The sequence below is a fragment of the Bombina bombina genome, chromosome 3 (assembly GCF_027579735.1).
Source record: "Bombina bombina isolate aBomBom1 chromosome 3, aBomBom1.pri, whole genome shotgun sequence".
NCBI classification, from domain to species: domain Eukaryota; kingdom Metazoa; phylum Chordata; class Amphibia; order Anura; family Bombinatoridae; genus Bombina; species Bombina bombina.
In genome coordinates this window covers 1061977714-1061994765 of record NC_069501.1, presented here as the reverse complement: position 1 = coordinate 1061994765, position 17052 = coordinate 1061977714, and the positions used below count along the sequence as shown (strand labels likewise).

Genomic DNA, 17052 nt, shown 5'->3' with positions numbered 1-17052 from the left:
GGATTAGGGGGGATTTCACCAGAAGTAAGTAGAAGCAAGAGGGAGAGTGACATGAGATGAAATACAGATTTGCAGTAGTGAGACTGCTTTTGAGATGAGCTGCAGGGGGGAGAGAGAGTGTTTAGGAATAGGTAAAGTTCATGAGTACAAAAGTAAGGTGAGTTTAAGAGAGATGGGCTAATGAACAGTGCAGGTGGAGAGGGAGGAGTAATTGAATAGTGTAGTTTGTTATAGAGACAAAGGGTAGCAAAAAGGAATATGAATATATTGAGCATTTTTACAGAATTGGGAACCAGTTAAAAACATAAGACACAGAATTCCTGTAACAATTGTATAAGGGAACAAAAGGTATATGAAACATAATATTACAAAAGTTACTCATGGCAAGTGATGAATCCTCCGTCTCCACACGGGTTCCTCGCCTGGCGTATTGGGTGGTTGGTTGCGGCTCCGGTCACGTGACCTTTTCCGAGGTGTTTGATTGGTTTAGGCACTATGTGCTCCAGGATAGTATATTCGATCTCTCATTCAATTTGTATACACTTGTATATACATTTACAACAAGGCACCAGCACAGCTCATCAACGCGTTTCGCCCTACACTTTGGGCTTTATCAAGATACTGAGCCGTGAACCCGGTGCCACTATTTATATCCAAAGAGATGCCTTGATTGGTTAAGCTTAATTTGAATCCTTAAGGTCATTGGATCATTTCCGTGCTTCTTAAGGGGGTATTTCAAAAATTAACTTTATAATCCATTCTGTAGTAATGAAAACCTTATTCTGTTTTCCAGTTCTTGTATGTCAAGGGGGGGGGGTAGATCCATTTATCAATACCTTGTTGTTCATACATTTTTTGACTATAAGTCATACACATATAGTAAACAATGTAACAATTGATTAATTTATGTCCGTTTTTTTTAAAAGTAACAGAGTAGCAGCAGGGGAATCAGAACATAATTATTAAAGAGTGGATTATCAAAACTCCTAAGAATTTTCTATCTGTTATTTCAGTAGTTCGTATCCAAATCCCTATATTCTTTTTTTTATATATATTCATTACCCATTACAATTAAAGGAGAATATTTTAATACATAACTCTTTATTTAGAGAGCCATTTTTTACTTTTTTTTGTTTGGGTTGGTCTTTCTTAAATTTTGTCTTTTTAATGTCCCACAGTTAGAGAGGAGTTTTTATCTCCTTTCATCAGTGCAAATTCACTGTATAGGAAATACAATTTCTATATCACTGGAAGCTATTAACATCAATTTCAGAGTTCAAACCTCAGGGCTGTAAGGTTTTCATCTGATATATGAGCTCTGCTTCCTTGTAGAGGAGTTTATCCTCCAAATTTCCCCCTTTCCAATCCGGTTTAATCTTACAAATTCTCCAGAATTTCAAGTCTTTTGGGTTGTTGTTATGAACTTCTCTGAAATGCTTATAAATGTGTCATATTTGCCATTCTTTATGCAGCTAATATGTTCTCTGGCACTTTCTCTTAGTGTATGTGTAGTCTCACCTAAGTATTGCTTTTTACAAGAACACTCTAATAAATATATTATTCCTATGTCCATACATCTAATGGTGTATGTGTGTATGTATACATGTGTGAATATATGTATATGTATATGAGTGTAAATATGTGTATGTATATGTGTGTGTGTCATTTAATGCGCAGAGGTTTGTTTACATGGTGAAGTGTCCCTCTGGAAATTTGAAATGTTGGGAGGTAGTACCCAACCTAAGTCCCCTAATGCTTTTACATGACCCTTTATTCTGTGTTCAATTAACCCTTCAGTACATCATTATTTTCAAAGTTTAACAAGAAACATTGATCCCAAATTACATTTTTCTCGTGCTTAAAGGGACATGAAACACAATTGTTTTTCTTTCATGATATAGAAAGAGTATGCAATTTTAAACAACTTTCCAATTTACTTCTATTATCTAATTTTCTTCATTCTCTTTATATATTTTGTTGAAAATCTAAATAGGCTCAGTAGCTGCTGATTGGAGGCTGCATATAGCTGCCTCATGTGATTGGCTCACCCATTTGCATTGCTATTTCTTGAAAAAAAGGATATCTAAGGAATGAAGTATATTAGCTAATAATAGAAGTAAATTGGACTGTAGTTTAAAATTGTATTCTCTACCTAAGAAAGAAATATTTTGTGTTTCATGTCCCTTTAACCCTGTGATGGACTAACAGAGAAGCAAGAGACAGGATTTGTTTATCCATCTAGAGTAGACAGATTTAACAATAGCACATATAATACATTTTTAACTCAGCGCCTTATATGAAAACGCTGCCTGTCTCCAAATCGTGAAATAGGCAGGCATGAGAGTGGCAGTAGTACTTCCTTTACCCCATACTAATATGGCGACAAAATAGGTAAGGGCGTAGTACGCATGCGTTGCAGCACCGGAAGTAGCTGTAGTAGAGATTCCGGAGCGGCGGGAGAAGGGGATCGAATATACCAGCGGCTGGTTAAGGTATAAATTAGCAGTTTGGACAAGACACACGTTATATTAAACCGGGACGTCCGTGGTACGCCTTTGGTCATTGTGGTGGAAATCTAAATGTCGCTATTTAGTACATCTGCTTGTAGAGATGGATGTAATGGATTGCTAAGCAATGTGTTACATCTGTCTCCGGTACCTGAGAGGTTAATATCTGGAAATTAGTGTATAAACAATTGTTTTTGTCGCACAGCTATATAGACAGCTCAGTGTCCCTAGAACCCGCAGCTTATTTGCAGTCTCAAGTGCACACCTCTGCTTTGTTTATATGTGTGTGCACAGCTAGGTGCCGCCCCCAGCAAGTCAGACACTCGTGCACCATGTAAATACAGCTAATGCCGTGCATGTGTGCTGGGGCTGCGTTACACTCGGGGTTATCTATTGTGTAACCTATAAATATAACTGTATATCTGCATTATACCTGGCTGATGCGCGCTTTACGCAAACTAAAAAGGCTCACGGGTGAAACCACTCTGGAGATCAGTTCTCTGTCAAACTTTACCTGTCTGATGGTATCAGGCTTAGGAACGAACCAGCGCTGTAGAAACTGTACAAACAAACAAAACGTAATGACACATTATACAACTTTTGCGAGCAGTTGTAGGTTATAAAACGATCTGCTGCTGATACAAAATGTAATACCGTTTATTTTAAGGGCTGGATTTATGTGTGCTTGTTGGGGTGCATTTGTTCCCCATATTTAGCATTGCACGAGCGAACACTCAAGCAATGCCACCCAACTGCTCTTGCACAATCAATTGATCAATCACCCCAGTTTAAGTCCAGAATAACACTTTTTTTCTCTTTAATAATTCAGATAGAGCATGCAATTTTACTTTTGTTCACTAATTTTTTATTTTCTTGGTATCCTTTGTTGAAAAGCATACCTAGGCTTGCTCAGGAGCAGCTGATTAGTGGCTGCACATATATGCCTCATGTTATTGGTTCGCCCATGTGCATTGCTGTTTCTTCAAGAGAATGAATCATGAAAGAAAATGTTTGGGTTTCATGTCCCTTTAAGATTAAATAAATGCTAGATAGAAGGATGCATTGAAATAAAAGATTAGTCTGAGAATAACATGTATATGTATTCTTTTTAAATTTCATTAGCTTTTTAAATATTGACAAAATAAAAGTTAGTGTCAATGGGAGCTACCATGTTGTAACTTAGGTTACTTTTTATGCTGTGGCCAATTAGAGAGAGTTAGAAATAGGTCACTAGAGTGTGCAGCCAATGGCTGTATGGAATATATAACAATGTTCTGCACATCCATTTTTAAAAGGGACTGAAATGCTCACAATTTCAGAATGGAATAACAGGAAAATTAAAGTATATTGCATTTTTTTTTTATATATACAATTTATCTTTTATATTGCCTTCGTTCAATGTCCCTTTAAGTTGGTGAAGAGGGTTTAGGAAGTAGCAGTTTAAACAACTGCTTCATAAATATCGGCTGCAGGATCAAATGAGCGAGCTTGTAACTGATATAGGCATTCACCTCTAATATACCCCTAAGTCCCCTCTCTGTCTTATCTCTGCAAAACTTTTTTTTTCTCTCTCTGTGACATTTTGATCCCTTATCCAATCCGCTGCATTGTCATATGGTAACGAGCAAGAGCAGCTCTGCAATGCCTGGTCCCCCCCCCCCCCCCCCGAGCTGTATGGCAACGGATTGGATAAGGGATCAAAACACCACAAAGAAAAAATTTTGTTTGCAGAGGGGGGAATAATCATGGTAATCTATCATCTGTAATATAAAGTGGGGCATCTATGATAAAGTAGTCAGGATCCACTTTAAATAAACTTTATCATCACTTTAATTTGTGTAATATAAGCCACTGCTGGCTCTGAGAAAGTGTGGTGTTTGAAAGCTGGTGCATGGGGCCTTCACGGGCATATGTGCATATGTTACTTGAAAAACATCTGATAACAATATCACTGGTTATAAATATAAAAATTTGCTAATAATTGCACTGGGCTTAGTTAGTATCAGACCACTCCTAATGAACACAGCTTCCTCTAGGTTGTGTTAAGAATGTGTGGCTAGAAAAGAGAGAATGTATTAGGAGGGCGCTGTGAAAAGCTTAAAGGGACACTGAACCCAAATTTTTTCTTTCATGATTCAGATAGAGCATGCAATTTTAAGCAACTTTCTAATTTACTCCTGTTATCAATTTTTCTCCGTTCTCTTGCTAACGTTATTTGAAAAAGAAGGCATCTAAGATTTTTTTTTTTTTTTTTTGGTTCAGAACTCTGGACAGCACATTTTTATTGGAGGATGAATTTATCAACCAATCAGCAAGAACAACCCAGGTTGTTCACCAAAAATGGGCCAGCATCTAAACTTAGTCTTGCATTTCAAATAAAGATACCAAGAGAATGAAGAAAAATTGATAATAGGAGTAAATTAGAAAGTTGATTAAAATGTCATGCTCAATCTGAATCACAAAAGAAAAAATTTGGGTTCAGTGTCCCTTTTAATATACTGAAATATACAACAAACTAAACTTACAACCTCATAGGTCTAAAGTACAGAGACGATTTATTGAGGTAATTTTAAAATGTATACATATATATGTTATCCACAGAGTAATAAAAGACCTGGGACGTCTCCCTTCGGTCTAAAACCCAATAAATTCAAATTAAGAATGTGGCCTAAAAAATGTAAAATTTGCTAATATATAAGCGGTAGTATATACCAGCCTGCATACAGTATTATGTGCAAAATAGGCAAATTAATATTCAGGACCTACTTGGTCTAATTAGCTAATACCACCTTGATTATGTAACTAAGTAAGTATATGTGTATAGCAAGTGTTTATAAACACACAAATTGTCCATGGATAATGCAAAGCAGTCTTAATGTAAAACAGTGCTTATATGGATGTTATCCATTTATTGTACGTATACAAGTTCATGTATTTCGCTGAGTACCTTTCTTCAATGTGACTTTCGTCCAAATCAATCCTTTTGAGGGGTACGTACAGTCTCCTGCTATTCCTGTTACACACAGGCTGGCTCACTTACCCTCCTCACGGCGTTATGGCACAGTGTGTCCGCTTGCTCCCATGTGACATTTTGGGCTACGTCACAGGTATTATAACTGCTTTTCAAATAAGGGTTGCAGTAAAAGTTAATTACTGATACACAATGGATACTTAGTTCGATGTACTCGCTCTTAGTGCTTATAGCACGTAAGTAAGGAATAGTTGACTTGATTTCGCTGTTGGTTATTCTGATGATGTACTATAACCCGGGTTATCAAGTATAGTAACAAAGTCCATAAATAAATCAGCTGGTTTAAGCTAATCCTCTTGGCGGGATATACCTCACCCTGCACAGATATAGCTGCCTTAAACGTCAACGCATTTCACCCTGTTATGGGCTTTATCAAGATAAGTTTTAGGCAGGTAAACTGAATCTTTTATAGACCTGTAGGTCTTTTTCATTGGTCCTTTTATTTAAGGTGGTATTAGTTTCATTCTATTGTCAATTTTTTAAGGTGGTGTGAGGCTAATTTTGCACTATCTAAAAAACCATTCCATTTAAAACAGAACAAAATAATTTGTGGACAGAACAGTTTAAGAGAAAAAACATACAGTTTTTAGTAACACATATGAGGTTATCGATAGACGTTAATAAAATGGGATTTAAGTATATCTATTTTTGTCTATGCCCATATTGTAAAATTCATATATAGGTTGTTTTTTAACCCAGATGATTTATGTAAATAAGAAGAAATATAGATCGAGTTCTGAATTAAGACCTTTTGAACCAATGATAGCCCCAAGTGACCTAAAACAAAATAAGAGTAATGGAATAAAGAAACTAGTAGACACTGATCTACCAGGAAAAAAGATTTGTGGCTTCTATCCATGCTATACATGCAGAGCATGTCAATACAGTACAAAGAAAAAAAGCATTATGGTACAAAATATAAATGAAGAATACATAATTAAAGATCTTCTAAGATGTTTAACAGGACGTGCATATCTGTGGGTTTTTGAAGCTAACAGGACGTGCACATCTGTGGGTTTTTTTAAGCTAACAGGACGTGCATATCTGTGGGTTTTTGAAGCTAACAGGACGTGTACATCTGTGGGTTTTTTGAAGCTAACAGGACGTGCATATCTGTGGGTTTTTGAAGCTAACAGGACGTGCATATCTGTGGGTTTTTGAAGCTAACAGGACGTGCACATCTGTGGGTTTTTTGAAGCTAACAGGACGTGCACATCTGTGGGTTTTTTGAAGCTAACAGGACGTGCACATCTGTGGGTTTTTTGAAGCTAACAGGACGTGCACATCTGTGGGTTTTTTGAAGCTAACAGGACGTGCACATCTGTGGGTTTTTTGAAGCTAACAGGACGTGCACATCTGTGGGTTTTTTGAAGCTAACAGGACGTGCACATCTGTGGGTTTTTTGAAGCTAACAGGACGTGCACATCTGTGGGTTTTTTGAAGCTAACAGGACGTGCACATCTGTGGGTTTTTTGAAGCTAACAGGACGTTACTGTTCTTTTATTGAAACATTCACTTTCTTTTTTTTTTTTACATTGTCCTTTGCACAGACTTTGTGGCTGTTGTATTACATCACTTAATATATTACCTGCTGTCACTCTGTAGAGCAGGGGTGGGAAAGAAGTAGATTGCGGTCTACCAGTGGACCGCGAGTGAATTTTGAGGTGACCGCCTGTAAGATTTCAAAAGTCTGCATAATAAAAGAAAGATTTCTCACACATCTACAGTGGAGAGGCTCTTTACTCAGAATCTACAATTCTAGATAGAATCTAGATTCTGAGTAAAGAGCCTCGCCACCATAGATGTATGTGACGGAGGTATGAGCACTGTACTTCAGCAATGGTGACGCAGCTGTAGCTGAACTCGCTGACCCAGCTTTGGTTACAGGACCTGCCTAATCAACCTGACGGCGTCCAGCCAATAAAATTATTTTGTAGAATGAGTCTTGAGCCATCTTGATTGTGAGACTACATATCATACGCAGGCACGGTACACAGATAAGGTTGCTTGACGGTCCCAGCGTGACGTAAAGAGAGAGCTCTTGCAGTAAGTAAAGCTGTATTATTTGTGTCAAAAATACAATTTTCAGCCAGCAGGTCCTATTTGTGGCAATACTGGTGTTTTTTTTTTGTTTTGTTTTTAGGTTAGGTGACCACATCACTTAGAAAAAAATTAGAGGTAGCCCTTGCCTTACAGAATTCTACCCACCCCTGCTGTAGAGATCTGCATTGTGGCGCTTGCTCTATACAAATTCTGAATTATATTCATGCTGCCCGTTGCCTTCTTTTCTACAGCTGATGCACATTGTCTCATTTCTAAACTTCGCTGCACCTTCACCTAGAACAGTTTTCTATACTAAGACTTGCTCCAAGCATAAACCTCCTAAACCTTCTCAAAACCTGTGTTTTCAGAACACCATGAAACTCACGTTATTTATATTTCTTACACCACCCTCATCTAAAACCAATATTTCTATTTCCTCACTGGATCTGCAGCTATGGCCTTTAGATTGTAAATTATCTTTTGAACTTTATAATTAATATGTGAGTAGTTACTTGGCAAATACAGTGAACCGCAGTTCCTTGAGTACTATATATCCTGTTTTTTGATTTTCCTTCAATATACTTTATCGGCTTTGTTGTGTGGACCTATGCTGTTTCTTTTTGGCGTAAAGTGGTGTACAAGGAGCAATACGTGTTGGAGTACTATCTTTTTAGCAGTTTTATGGTGTAGTGTAGGTACTGTGCAGTTCTGGATAGGGTGTATGCATTTAGTTTTTACTTCAAGGAGGCATCTCAACAGTATCTTTAGGGTTTCCTTTGGGACTGTTTTAGTGAGTACTGGAGTTCCTTCAGTACATCACTGTAGTTGTGTGGGAAACCCTTTGTTAGACAACATAGCCTTGGTGAACCTAGGGGGGGAGTTTATTAGAACTGTATGTGACCAAACGGTTGCCTGTTATCATAATGAAAGAGTTTTAGAACCTTTTAAGTGATGGGATGTTAAGTGCTTTTCATTTCATAAAACTAATATTTCTCTTGTAAGATGTATCGAGTCCACGGATTCATCCATACTTGTGGGATATTCTCCTTCCTAACAGGAAGTGGCAAAGAGAGCACCCACAGCAGAGCTGTCTATATAGCTCCTCCTTAGCTTCACCCCCCCCCCCCAGTCATTCTCTTTGCCTGCTTAACTGCTAGGAAGGGTAAAGTGAGTGTGTTGACAAAAATGTTAGTTTTTATTTTCTCAAGCAAAAGTTTATTTTAAATGGTACCGGTGTGTACTATTTACTCTGGCAGAAAAGGGATGAAGTTTTCTGCAAGGAGGATGATGATCTTAGCACTTTGTAACTAAGATCCACTGCTGTTCTTACAAGGGCTGAAGAGTACAGGAAAACTTCAGCTGCATTGAGGTATGTTCAGTCTATTTTTTTCTAGACAGACTGTGATAATTCTAGAAAAGGCTGGCAATATCCCCATGAGGGAAGGGTAAGCTGTATTCAGACACTTAGGAATCCCAGCTTGCATAAAGGGCTCATTGGTTACTGGTGACACTGTTAGGAAAAAACAATTTTTTTTTTTATTGCAAACATAACGTTTTTTGAGGGACTTTAAGGGGTCATTGTGGCTTATTTAAGGGTTATTAACCCACATGGATAGTTTAGAAACACTCTGGTGTGTTTCTTTTAGGCCCCATAAAATCGAGTGAGGTGGGAGGGGCCTATTTTTGCGCCTCAGTTGCGCAGTTTGTTTTACTCAGAGATATCCAGCTGCTTCTCCAGAGGGTCCTGCTGTGTTTGAGGGCTTAAAAGAATTTTTTTCCCCCACAAATATTTCCTAAAGGGCAGGTAGGCGCCACAGCAGAGCTGTGGCAAGGTGCTGAACATTTTTTACCGGTTTTTGACGTTTTGTCAATCCGGTTTTTACATTAAGGGGTTAATCGTTTATTTGTCTAGCTGTGCAATCTTACTAAGGCTTTATGATGCTACTGTAAAAAATTTGTAAAGTTTACTGCTTTTTTACACTGTTTTGCTTTAGTAGCCGTATCCGATATACCCTCACAATGTTCTGAAGTAGGGGTAAGGGATTTGTTATCTGAGGGAGAAATTTCTGATTCAGGAAAGACGCTCCCTCAGACAGATTCTGATATGACGGCCTTTAAATTTAAGCTTGAACACCTCCGCTTATTGCTCAGGGAGGTATTAGCGACTCTAGATGATTGTGACCCTATAGTGGTCCCAGAAAAATTGTGTAAAATGGACAAATACTTAGAGGTTCCTGTTTACACTGATGTTTTTCCAGTCCCTAAGAGGATTGTGAATATTGTTACTAAGGAGTGGGATAAACCAGGTATTCCGTTCGCTCCCCCTCCTGTTTTTAAGAAAATGTTTCCCATATCTGACACCATGCGGGACTTGTGGCAGGCGGTTCCTAAGGTGGAGGGAGCTATTTCTACTCTTGCTAAGCGTACAACTATACCTATCGAAGACAGTTGTGCTTTCAAAGATCCTATGGATACAAAATTAGAGGGTTTCCTGAAGAAAATTTTTGTTCATCAAGGTTTTCTTCTCCAACCTATTGCGTGCATTGTTCCTGTAACTACTGCAGCTGCTTTATGGTTCGAGGCTCTAGAAGAGGCTCTTCAGATGGAGACTCAATTAGAGGATATTATGGATAGAATTAAAGCCCTTAAGTTGGCTAATTCTTTCATTACAGATGCCGCTTTCCAGCTGGCTAAATTAGCGGCAAAGAATTCAGGTTTTGCCATTTTCGCACGCAGGGCGTTATGGCTTAAGTCCTGGTCTGCTGATGTATCATCAAAATCTAAACTTTTGAACATCCCTTTCAAAGGAAAGACCCTATTCGGGCCTGAACTGAAAGAGATTATTTCAGACATCACTGGAGGGAAAGGCCATGCCCTCCCTCAGGATAAAACAAATAAAATGAGGACCAAACAAAATAATTTTTGTTCCTTTCGGAACTTCAAGGGTGGTCCCGCTTCAGCTTCCCCTGCTGCAAAGCAAGAAGGGAATTTTGCCCAATCCAAGTCAGTCTGGAGACCTAACCAGGCTTGGAACAAGGGTAAACAGGCCAAGAATCCTGCAGCTGCCTCTAAGACAGCATGAAGGGGTAGCCCCCGATCTGGGACCGGATCTAGTAGGGGGCAGACTCTCTCTCTTCGCTCAGGCTTGGGCAAGAGATGTCCACGATTCCTGGGCTTTAGAAATTGTGTCCCAGGGATATCTTCTGGACTTCAAAGACTCTCCCCCAAGGGGGAGATTTCACATTTCTCAATTGTCTGCAAACCAGACAAAGAGAGAGGCGTTCTTACGCTGTGTAGAAGACCTACATACCATGGGAGTGATCCGCCCAGTTCCAAAAGCGGAACAAGGGCTAGGGTTTTACTCAAACCTGTTTGTGGTTCCCAAAAAAGAGGGAACTTTCAGACCAATCTTGGATCTCAAAATTCTAAACAAATTCCTCAGAGTACCATCATTCAAGATGGAGACTATTTGGACTATTCTACCGTTGATCCAGGAGGGTCAATATATGACTACCGTGGACTTAAAGGATGCGTATCTACACATCCCTATTCACAGAGATCATCATCAATTCCTCAGATTCGCCTTTCTGGACAGGCATTACCAGTTCGTGGCCCTTCCCTTCGGGTTGGCCACGGCTCCCAGAATTTTCACAAAGGTGCTAGGGTCCCTTTTGGCGGTTCTAAGACCGCGGGGCATAGCAGTGGCGCCTTATCTAGACGACATCTTAATTCAGGCGTCGACTTTCCAGCTAGTCAAGTCTCACACGAACATCGTGTTGGCTTTTCTGAGATCTCACGGGTGGAAGGTGAACATAAAAAAGAGTTCTCTCTTCCCTCTCACAAGAGTTTCCTTTCTAGGGACTCTGATAGACTCGGTAGAAATGAAAATATTTCTGACGGAGGTCAGAAAATCAAAACTCTTAACCACTTGCCGAGCTCTACATTCCATTCCTCGGCCATCAGTGGCTCAGTGTATGGAGGTAACCGGACTCATGGTAGCGGCAATGGACATAGTTCATTTTGCCCGCCTACACCTCAGACCACTGCAACTATGCATGCTCAAACAGTGGAATGGGGATTATGCAGATTTATCTCCTCAACTGCATCTGGACCAGGATACCAGAGACTCTCTTCTCTGGTGGTTGTATCAGGACCACCTGTCTCAGGGAATATGTTTCCGCAGGCCAGAGTGGCTCATAGTAACGACAGATGCCAGCCTGCTAGGCTGGGGTACAGTCTGGAACTCCCTGAAAGCACAGGGCTTATGGTCTCGGGAGGAAACTCTCCTCCCGATAAACATTCTAGAACTGAGAGCGATATTCAATGCGCTTCAGGCGTGGCCTCAGATAGCTGCGGCCAAATTAATCAGATTTCAGTCGGACAACATCACGACTGTAGCTTATATCAATTATCAAGGAGGAACAAGGAGTCCTCTAGCGATGTTGGAGGTAACCAAAATAATCCGATGGGCGGAGGATCACTCTTGCCATCTCTCAGCAATCCATATCCCAGGGGTAGAGAACTGGGAGGCGGATTTCCTAAGTTGTCAGACTTTTCATCCGGGGGAGTGGGAGCTCCATCCGGAGGTATTTGCCCAGCTGACTCAGCTATGGGGCCCACCAGAATTGGATCTGATGGCGTCCCGGCAGAACGCCAAACTTCCTCGTTACGGGTCCAGGTCCCGGAATCCCCAGGCGTTACTGATAGATGCTCTAGCAGTGCCCTGGTCCTTCAATCTGGCCTATGTATTTCCACCGTTTCCTCTCCTCCCACGTCTGGTTGCCAGAATCAAGCAGGAGAGAGCTTCGGTGATTCTGATAGCACCTGCTTGGCAACGCAGGACTTGGTATGCAGACCTAGTGGACATGTCATCGGTTGCACCGTGGACTCTGCCAATGAGTCAGGACCTTCTAATCCAAGGTCCTTTCAAGCATCCAAATCTAATTTCTCTGCGTCTGACTGCTTGGAGATTGAACGCCTGATTTTATCAAAGCGTGGTTTCTCTGAGTCGGTCATTGATACCCTGATTCAAGCTATAAAGCCTGTCACCAGGAAAATCTATCATAAGATTTGGCGCAAATATTTTTATTGGTGTGAATCCAAGGGTTACTCATGGAGTAAGATTAGGATTCCTAGAATATTGTCTTTTCTCCAAAAAGGATTGGAGAAGGGATTATCGGCTAGCTCCTTTAAAAGGACAGATTTCTGCATTGTCTATTCTTTTACACAAGCTTCTGGCAGATGTCTCAGACGTTCAAGCGTTTAGTCAGGCTTTAGTCAGAATCAAGCCGGTATTCAAACCTGTTGCTCCGCCATGGAGCTTAAACTTAGGTCTTAAAGTTCTTCAAGGGGTTCCGTTTGAACCTATGCATACCATAGATATTAAGCTTCTATCTTGGAAAGTTCTGTTTTTAGTAGCTATCTCTTCGGCTCGAAGAGTTTCTGAGTTATCTGCTTTACAGTGTGACTCACCTTATCTTGTTTTCCATGCAGATAAGGTGGTTTTACGTACCAAACCTGGATTCCTTCCTAAGGTTGTTTCTAATAGGAATATCAATCAGGAAATTGTTGTTCCTTCGCTGTGTCCTAATCCTCCTTCAAAGAAGGAACGTCTGTTGCACAATCTTGATTTGTGCTTTAAAGTTCTACTTACAAGCAACCAAAGATTTCAGTCAAACATCTTCATTGTTTGTTGTCTATTCTGGTAAGTGGAGAGGTCAAAAGGCTACGGCTACCTCTTTCTTTTTTGGCTGAAAAGCATCATCCATTTGGCTTATGAGACTGCTGGCCAGCAGCCTCCTGAAATAATTACTGCTCATTCTACTAGAGCAGTGGCTTCCACATGGGCTTTTAAAAATGAGGCTTCTGTTGAACAGATTTGTAAGGTGGCGACTTGGTCTTCGCTTCATACTTTTTCCAAATTTTACAAATTCGATACTTTTGTTTCTTCGGAGGCTATTTTTTGGAGAAAGGTTCTACAAGCAGTGGTGCCTTCCGTTTAAGGTACCTGTCTTGTCCCTCCCTTCATTTGTGTCCTAAAGCTTTGGTATTGGTATCCCACAAGTATGGATGAATCCGTGGACTCGACACATCTTACAAGAGAAAAAAGAATTTATGCTTACCTGATAAATTTCTTTCTCTTGTGATGTATTGAGTCCACGGCCCGCTCTGTCTGTTTAAGACAGGTAGTATATTTTTATTTGAAAAACTTCAGTCACCTCTGCACCCTATAGTTTCTCCTTTTTCTTCCTAGCCTTCGGTCGAATGACTGGGGGGGTGTAGCTAAGGGAGGAGCTATATAGACAGCTCTGCTGTGCGTGCTCTCTTTGCCACTTCCTGTTAGGAAGGAGAATATCCCACAAGTATGGATGAATCCGTGGACTCGATACATCACAAGAGAAAGAGAAATTTATCATGTAAGCATAAATTCTGTTTTTCAAAAATATTTGTTTGCAAGTCTAAGTAAAGTTTTTAAAGAGAGTGTACTATTCAGTGATGAGTTAAATTGCTATGACTCGTACAATAGTTTACTCTTACTTAAAAGGACAGTCTACACCAGAATTGTTATTGTTTAAAAAGATAGATAACAGCTTTACTACCCATTTCCCAGCTTTGTACAGCCAACATTGTTATTTTAATATACTTTATAACCTTTAACCCTCTAAATTTCTGCCTGTTTCTAAGCCACTAAAGACAGCCTCTTATCACATGCTTTTTATTTTTATTTGCTTTTCACAACAGGGGAGTGCTAGTTCATGTGAGCCATATAGATAACATTGTGCTAATGCCCGTGGGTTGTGGCAGACACTGCACTAATTAAATACAATGCTAGTCAATAGATAATAAATATAAAGTCATGCAATCAGGGGGCTGTCAGAAGATACTTAGATACAAGGTAATCACAGAGGTAAAACGTATATGAATATTACCATGTTGATTATGCAAAACTGGGGAATGGGTTATAAAGGCATTATCTGTCTTTTTAAACAATAACATTTTTGGAGTAGACTGTCCCTTTAAATGTTTGTTTTTAGTACCTATATTGAAAACTGTGTCTCATCTTTGCATGTATTTTCTCTTTAATCTCTGCACTGACACTTGAATTTATTTTGTTGTTGTCAAATTCATGTACAAATGCCCCAATCTTTTTGCCTCAGGATTGTTATGAGCTGATCGTGGTGAGAAGCTACAGGACAGAAATCCGCAGCCCCCAATCACTGCACAGGATATTGGAGAGTGACAAGAGATGGCTCATGTACACAGCAATACAGTCAGTGCCCATTGCATTTATTTTTCCTTGTCATTGCAAAAGGGCTTAGCCTTATCTGATTACTGTCCTCTTAGGTGAAGCAAGCCCACATTTTCTCTTTAATCTGAAGATTTTAATTCTGAGGGAGATATAACTGCAACCAATTTAACTTGTGTGCATTAACATTTATTAGATTTGTGTTATAAAAATAATTTTGGATTGTTAGACTTTGACAGTGTATTGAGAACAAAATAGCTGATGCTTTATTACAGTGTGCTAAGCAGAATGATATGGAGAATTTAATTGTTGGAACCTTATATTGTGAATGGGGGGAAAACTATTAACGATATCGAACAATTTGATAGTTGTAACGTATAAATTATATGGCATATACATTAAAGTTTATTCAAATAAATGTGTTGGAATATGTGGTTTAATTTAGCTTGGTAAGTAAATATGTGGCTTAATTTAGCTTGAAAAGTAAATTTAACAGTGGATTTTGGTGTTTCTAAAAAGAGCCATACATGAACAGTCGATCCTGATAGTCTGGTTGCCAGAACTTCTAAAATATATTTAAAAAATTAAAAAAATGTTTTTTAGTTTTCCGGAATTTTTTCACTGTGGAACAGAGAATAAACTAAAATCTATTGTGTATTTTCATACACCATGCATGATTTGTCCTATAGGGATGTTAATTTGCATGATATGATATTGTAATATAATTGAGCAACCACAGATGTTTTTTCTGTCCTCCTCCTGATGGAAATAATTTCTAGACTTTATCCTTTTGTTTGCATGGGTTTTTGGGGCTTGACAAACCTAAGTACGAGGAAGCTACTGGCACCTTGAAATTAGGCTTTCATGACCTGGTTTAGAGAAAGCAAGACGGGCATGGGTGCTGCCCCTGGCTGACTACCACACCTATAATTTAGCTTGGTGCAGCTGGATCCTTTCTAGGCCTTTTGGGGGTGAAGCACAAATCCAGCTTTTATTGTGTATTTTTTTAATGTGTGGGTAACACATAGGGATGGCCAAAGGTTTCTGTCTGTTATATTTATAGGCTGGCTCCTAGATTTTGAACAAATTTGTTGAGCCCTGGTTTAGGTTAACCAAGAAGATGTCTAGTGCATATTCAGGAAATGCTTAGAATGTATATAGGCGACAAGGGATTTGCTTGTGCAATTATTGATCTTGTTAGTGAGTTTCAGTCCCATTTTGAAGTTGAAATACTTGGGCACCTAGATTGGTACGTTTAAACAAGTGAAGCAGGAATTTGTTTTTCACCCACGCTACTAAGTTACTAGGACTATCAGAAAATAAAATGATTTAAAACCTTGTAAAGGGTAGCATACATACTTGTTGCTGTTAATTTAGTTTCAGCTATATAACTGCTTTTAGATGTTTAAAATGAATGTAAATTTTCACTAATGAAATCCCTGTTTTAAAAAATACTGTTAAAAACAGGGACACTTTCGTTCATGAAAGTTTACTTTGCAGCCGTTTAAAAAAAAAAACAAAAAAACTTACCTTTTCTTCCTTGCAAGTGTGGAACACCGGAGTAGCGATTCCTCGCTCCCAGGTTGTCTCTTCCTTTGTCAGAAATGACAAATCCGGCTTCCTCTAATCACGGTGTGGCCACAGGAAATGTTTGCTCTGGGGGGGAAGCCGTTATTGGAGGAAGCCGGATTCGTAATTTCTGAGTAAGAAGAGATGACCTGGGGCGGGGAATCGCTGCTCCGGTGTTCCACGGTTGCAAGGAAGAAAAGGTAAGTATTTTAAAAAAAAACATGTAAACTTTCATGAAGTAAGTATTTTTAAAAAACAGGGCTTTCATTAGTGAAAATTTACATTCACTTTAATATCTTTTATATTATATTTTTTTTCCTGACTTGTGCTGCTCCTCGGCTTAACCTAGAAAAGTGCTATAAAACTGTGGTAGACTGAAAAAAACTGTATTACCTGGGGCTGTAACTAGGCATTGGTGCGACTTTTTTTTTTTTTTTTTTTACAGGTTTTAGTTTGGAGATGACATAGACTTTTAACCTGATACTTGGCTGATACACCGGCATTGATAATAATAGCTTCACATTCAGTTATGGAAATACAATTTTCTCCACCGAAAAGTTTGCTGGCCGGGTGGCATTATGTTGTGGCAGTTTATTTCTTTGTGATGTTATAACATTTTCTATTTATAAATGTAAGCTATCCAGTGCACAAATTAA

The 17052-nt window shown here is 39.2% G+C and overlaps 1 protein-coding gene across 2 annotated transcripts in view; it reads left to right on the top strand.

Moving 5' to 3' along the window:
* The first annotated feature begins 2421 nt into the window (after positions 1-2421).
* Positions 2422-17052, top strand: part of ZNF740 (zinc finger protein 740) — a 55739-nt gene continuing 41108 nt past the window's right edge. For both annotated transcript variants that reach the window (XM_053708321.1, XM_053708320.1), the window contains exons 1-2: positions 2422-2492; positions 14739-14851. In XM_053708321.1, coding sequence (XP_053564296.1) covers positions 14828-14851 — 24 coding nt within the window. In that variant the 5' untranslated portion in view covers positions 2422-2492; positions 14739-14827. The remainder of the gene's footprint in view (positions 2493-14738; positions 14852-17052) is intronic.